The sequence below is a fragment of the Talaromyces atroroseus genome, assembly GCF_001907595.1.
Source record: "Talaromyces atroroseus strain IBT 11181 chromosome Unknown scaffold_0, whole genome shotgun sequence".
In the NCBI taxonomy this organism is placed as follows: domain Eukaryota; kingdom Fungi; phylum Ascomycota; class Eurotiomycetes; order Eurotiales; family Trichocomaceae; genus Talaromyces; species Talaromyces atroroseus.
This window is the reverse complement of record NW_017971432.1, coordinates 750,921-756,248: the sequence shown is the minus strand read 5'-3', so window position 1 is coordinate 756,248 and position 5,328 is coordinate 750,921. Positions and strand designations below refer to the sequence as shown.

The window sequence follows — 5,328 nt, the reverse complement described above, 5'->3', positions numbered from 1 at the left end:
AGACCTCACTGACTGTACGGATGGGCTCTTCGAAGATTAAAACAAATGGCAAAGAAGAAGTAAGACAAGAGGAAGATACAGAAACGGACCTTGTTGTTCGTCGCAAAATTCTTATCGGTTATCGGAGAGGGGCGCATCACGATAACATAAATAGACCGCCGGTCCGCCACTCTTTATCATCAGTCAACCTTGACGACGCGCACAATGGCGAGCAACGGATCGCAAGCCGAGGACTTTCTGAAAGGACCTCTATACAGTAAGTACTACTCAATAAGCCCCTACTAGGAGGATCTGGACTAATACCGGGCGGCACTGCTAGTATATGACCTTCCATCGAAGCTCCTGTCAAATCTAACGCCCAAATCCTACGCCCAAGTCATCGCCCCTTCAACCATAGATGTAGTAACTCCTATCGCCACCGAATCTCCTGAAAGGGACATTAACACGATCCCTACTTCAAACTCATGTACACTTTGTCAAATATCTTTTCCGAGCGTGCAAGAGCGTCGTGACCACGCACGATCGGACCATCATCGATACAACGTCAAGGCACAACTGCGCGGCAATCGAGTGTTGACCGAATCTGAATTTACGAAGGCAATTGGAGATATAGATGAGTCGATATCGGGTTCTGAGAGCTCCGAGTCGGATGAAGATGAATTCGAACCCCATCCATCGGACTCAAACTTGGTTGCTCTGTTAAAAAAGCAGGCAAGAATTTCACAAGAAGCGGAAAGGGAAGCCCCGCGGGAGAAGAGCGCCTTCAGCAGACAGCCCATGATATGGTTTTCTAGCCCCGATCTTCCTCCCAATACAGCTGTTGGCGTATACAAAGCGCTCTTTTCCAATGAGGAACAGGACGAGCCGGAGCATATTGTGGACTCTTTGCGGAGGAAACAACTTGAGCCAATCAGGCGAGTGAATAATGCAGAAAATGTTGCTGCTACACATAACGGTCCACATATTTTCATGTGTATGATAGGTGGCGGCCACTTCGCCGCAATGGTTATTGCACTCGCTCCTGAGATACAAAAGCGACACGGCGGCATCGAGGAACGGCAGGCCAGAGTCCTCGCACACAAGACATTCCATCGCTACACGACACGCAGGAAGCAAGGTGGCTCGCAGTCAGCCAACGATTCAGCCAAGGGTGCTGCGCATTCAGCTGGTTCAAGTCTGCGAAGATATAATGAAGCTGCACTGGAAAATGATATTCGCACTCTCCTAAAGGAATGGAGATCTATGATTGACACGGCGCAACTTATTTTTGTTCGTGCTACAGGGAACACCAATCGAAGGACCTTGTTTGGTTCGTACGAAGGACAAGTACTCCGAAATAACGACATCAGGCTGAGAAACTTTCCATTCAGCACTCGTCGCGCAACTCAGGCCGAATTGATGAGGTGCTTTAAGGAGCTTACCAAAGCGAAAGTCAGTCAGATTGACGAAGCTGCGTTGGCAGCTGCGCAAAATAAGCAACGTGAGGCGAGTGCAAAAGCTTCCAAGCCTAGTGCGCAGCCAAAGACACCAAAACTGTCGGAAGAAGAAGAAGCTGCAATGTTGCATACCTCACAGATCCAGGCTCTCATTCGCCGCTCCAAGGCTCCAGCTCTCTTATCGTATATTTCAAACAATGCCGTCCCTCCGTCATTCAAGTTCTTTCCCACAGACGCACCTCAGAACTATCACGCACCTACTCCGCTCCATCTTGCCGCCAATTCAGATTCCCCTGCACTTGTGACATCTCTTTTGACAAAAGCTAAATTCGATCCGACTGTAAAGAACGGCGAAGGGAAAACACCGTTTGATCTTGCTGGAGACCGTGCTACTCGCGATGCGTTCCGGGTTGCTAGGCATGAGATGGGTGAATCAGCTTGGGATTGGGAAGCGGCGCACGTGCCCTCGCCTGTATCTCGAGCTGAGGTTAGTCAGCGTCAAGAACAGCAGAAAGAAGAAGCCGCAAAAGAAGAAGCTAGTCGTCGTAAAGCCGAGATAGAACGATTGAAGGCGGAAGAGACTGCCAGTGCTGCAGCACTTGACAAGCGGAAGAATGCCGGCGGTAAAAAGCTGTCCTCGGTGGACAAGACGGCCGCAGAAAAGAGAGAAGATGAAATGCGTGGAATGACCCCTGAAATGAGAATGAGACTAGAAAGGGAGCGCCGTGCTCGGGCTGCTGAGGAGAGGATTCGTCGGATGCAGAGGGGTTGAATATGTCTTTAGCTATTCTGGCTCCTTTCGCAGACTCTGGTCCTAGCAGTCTAGTGCTGGGTGGACATTAGCATGTGCCATGGATCGCCAGATGAGCATGAGCTGGGCATAGGAATAGGCACAGAGAGAGAGAGAGAGAGAGAGAGAGAGAGAGAGGTTAACATTGCGGCGTAGATTGTCAAGTAGGCCTGCCGAGTTAATCGCTGCGTTGGGTAGCCCACACCTGCCTCGTCTACCACTGTGCTCCTTCCCCGGTGACAACCCAAAAATGTTATATAACATTCTGCCAAGTTCCGCAATCGCCTCTTTTTTCCTCCGTATGCAACTTCTGTAACCTCTCCCACTCTGGAGAGATGGATATCCTTCAGTGTGTAGGAAAGCTGTGCCGGTGGGATCCGATAACGAAGCAGGTCTCAGAACCCCGGCCTATCTCGGCCTATCGCCCGTTTCTCGTTGGTCGAGATCGGAAGACATGGTGAGAATCTGCTGTCTGTTTCTGTCTATGTCGCTAACCTCGGAACGTGACTGGCAATGCTCTCAGCCATTATGTGCTTGACGATGCCTGCGTGTCTAGCCTACACCTCCGGATTTATACCGTAGTTTACGACTTTGACAATCCCCTGGAGGTTGCCCCTTTGGTTTACGCCCAAGATATGTCTACCAACGGGGCTTTCTGGAATGGGCAGCGGATTGACCGGAGAAACGGCGGTGCAGTTCTTCTCAGTGATGGCGATATTCTCCGGTTATCCTCCAACAGTTTCCTCGAGTTCAGATCCGAATACCAATCTGAGAAGCCACTAACGTCTGTTCAAAAAGAGGAAGCAAAGGTTGTACTCTCGCAATGTTTGTCTTATTATACTAACGACAGGCAGGATTTTGCTGACGAGTATTTGATTACGGATCGGATACTAGGCGAAGGTAGTTTCGGACGGGTTCACATGGCCGTCAGTCTCAACAGCACCAGTCAGGTCGCCTGTAAGGTTGTAACTCTTCGTGCGGTTAAGACGACTAGGAAAAGCGCAGATACAAATATGTTTGAGTTACAGAAACGAGAAATGTTCATTCTCCAGAAGCTATGTCACGTACGATGACCCGTTTCATAAATACGAACCTAATAGCTAACTTGATTACATTAGCCCAATATCATTGGCGTTGAAAAAGTAATCCTAACGGAAAATTCTCTGTTGGTCAATTGCTTCCGTAGTTATGTTTATTTTGCTGACATGAACAGGTTTATTTTCGAAGAGCTTATCACTGCTGGGGACCTATTCACTTTTATCGCGAGCAAGGGTGACAATATAACGGATTTTGACGCAGCTTGTATTATACGGCAGATTCTGATTGCCCTGAATTATTTGCATGACAAAAACATTGCCCACCGTGACCTCAAGCCAGAGAATATCCTCATGACATCTCATGGAGTTCACTGTCGAGTCGTACTTGCAGACTTTGGCTGTGCACAAATTATGTCTTCTGGGATGGAGCGGATGTCCACAGTTGTCGGGACATGGGACTACACTGCTCCGTGAGTTGCTTTTAGATTGGCATCACTACTCTACCCCAAAACTTGAATTGACTATTAGATAGGGAAGTATACAAAGAAATGAACCTAAGAGGTTATACGAAATCTGTCGATCTCTGGTCAGTCGGCTGCATCACAGTAGTTTTGCTGATTGGGACACCCCCCTTCCCGTTTTCGGCTTCAGGAACCCCGGATGATGGCGAGCCCGGGGATCTGAAAGAAGTATTCATGAACATTAGGTGGGATGAGGCAAGCACTTGGGCACAAAGCTTTGTTCTCTCTTTGCTAGTCCTCGATGAAAGGAAGAGGTTGACCGTACGCGAGGCCCTGCAGCATTCCTGGTTCACGAACGCACAATACAAATCGAAGTTGAAACAGAATTACGAGAGAGCTGTCCGTGACTGGCGCCCACGGGTAACTAGACCACTTCATAAGGATGAGAATTTCCTGCAGGCTGATGCTCGTTTGGTGGACTCCACAAAAGGTGTTGAGCAAACTTTGTCAAAATTGAAGCTTCCAGGCAGCAGAGTGTATAAAACTACCTGCGAAAAGGATACTGGGGATAGGGATAATAGCAAGTTCTTTGACGCGAAAATTTTGAGTCATGAACAGGCTGTTATGGGGGACTTTGGAGTCATTGATGCCCCAGGATCGCACAGCACCCGTCGCTCTTTTAGTCCACGAGCATGGAGCACACAATTTACTGAAAGGCAACACTTGTTTTCCTCTAATATTCTCAACGTGAACCAAAAACCTCGCGCATGGCCACCAGAAAATGCCTGGGAACAAGCCCAAAGACCGTGGTTATCTACTTCAAAGAATGTAAATGGCGACGGTAACATCCCTACAGACATAACGTTATTGATCTCGAATCCTGTGGTGGGGATAAAAAGACCTTTAGACGAGACGGTCTCCCAACCACAAGAAGAAGGAGAAGTCTACGAAGAAATTGAGAACAAGATTACTGGCAAGAAACAGCGAGTCTTATATCGAGAAAGGTAGAGGTACTCGGACCTTGAGTCTGATCTCTAATGGATGTAAAATGGCAAATTTGTGAAATTACACGGCATCTCCTGCGATTTACCAATTACTCGTGCTACCTAAGTAGCTGATGCGATTCATCATCTTTCCTTTTGATTTTTATGATGTATTATTAACACCCAATAATGATATTGATAATATAATTTGCATTGTAATGCCAACAAACAATAGTCAATAATTACCAACTCTGGATATTGTGCATTTGCTTGGGTTGACTATGAAATGCTGCTTGAAGGATTTTTACGTTGCAAAGCATGTTTCTTCCTAGCTCGTCTACTTCTACGGAGGTAAATTGACATGTACTACGTAGTTTTAGCGATTTCCTACTAAATCGGTCATGTTATGCTGTCAAAGTGGTTCTTAGTCGTGCAGGGAAGGTTGAAAAGAGTCTCGATTTAGATAGCCGAGTCATATGTGTGGCCTTCATACATTATTCAGATGCTGGTGCAGATCCTTCAATAATGACAAAGTTATCAAATCCTATCTACTCTCCTCGATGGCCATCTTAGATACTTTTACCAGAAGACAACCAAAGCCTACATGACAAGAACCTAGGA

At 47.2% G+C, this 5,328-nt stretch overlaps 1 protein-coding gene across 1 annotated transcript; it reads left to right on the top strand.

The window, feature by feature from the left end:
• Positions 1–204: 204 nt before the first annotated feature.
• UA08_00264 (hypothetical protein) lies at positions 205–4,732 on the top strand (the record flags this gene model as incomplete). The annotated part of the gene is made up of 7 exons (XM_020260051.1): positions 205–256; positions 320–2,203; positions 2,500–2,683; positions 2,750–3,290; positions 3,345–3,391; positions 3,440–3,733; positions 3,796–4,732. 7 exons carry the CDS (start codon positions 205–207, stop codon positions 4,730–4,732), a joined length of 3,939 nt encoding a protein of 1,312 aa, XP_020123759.1.
• Positions 4,733–5,328: the final 596 nt, after the last annotated feature.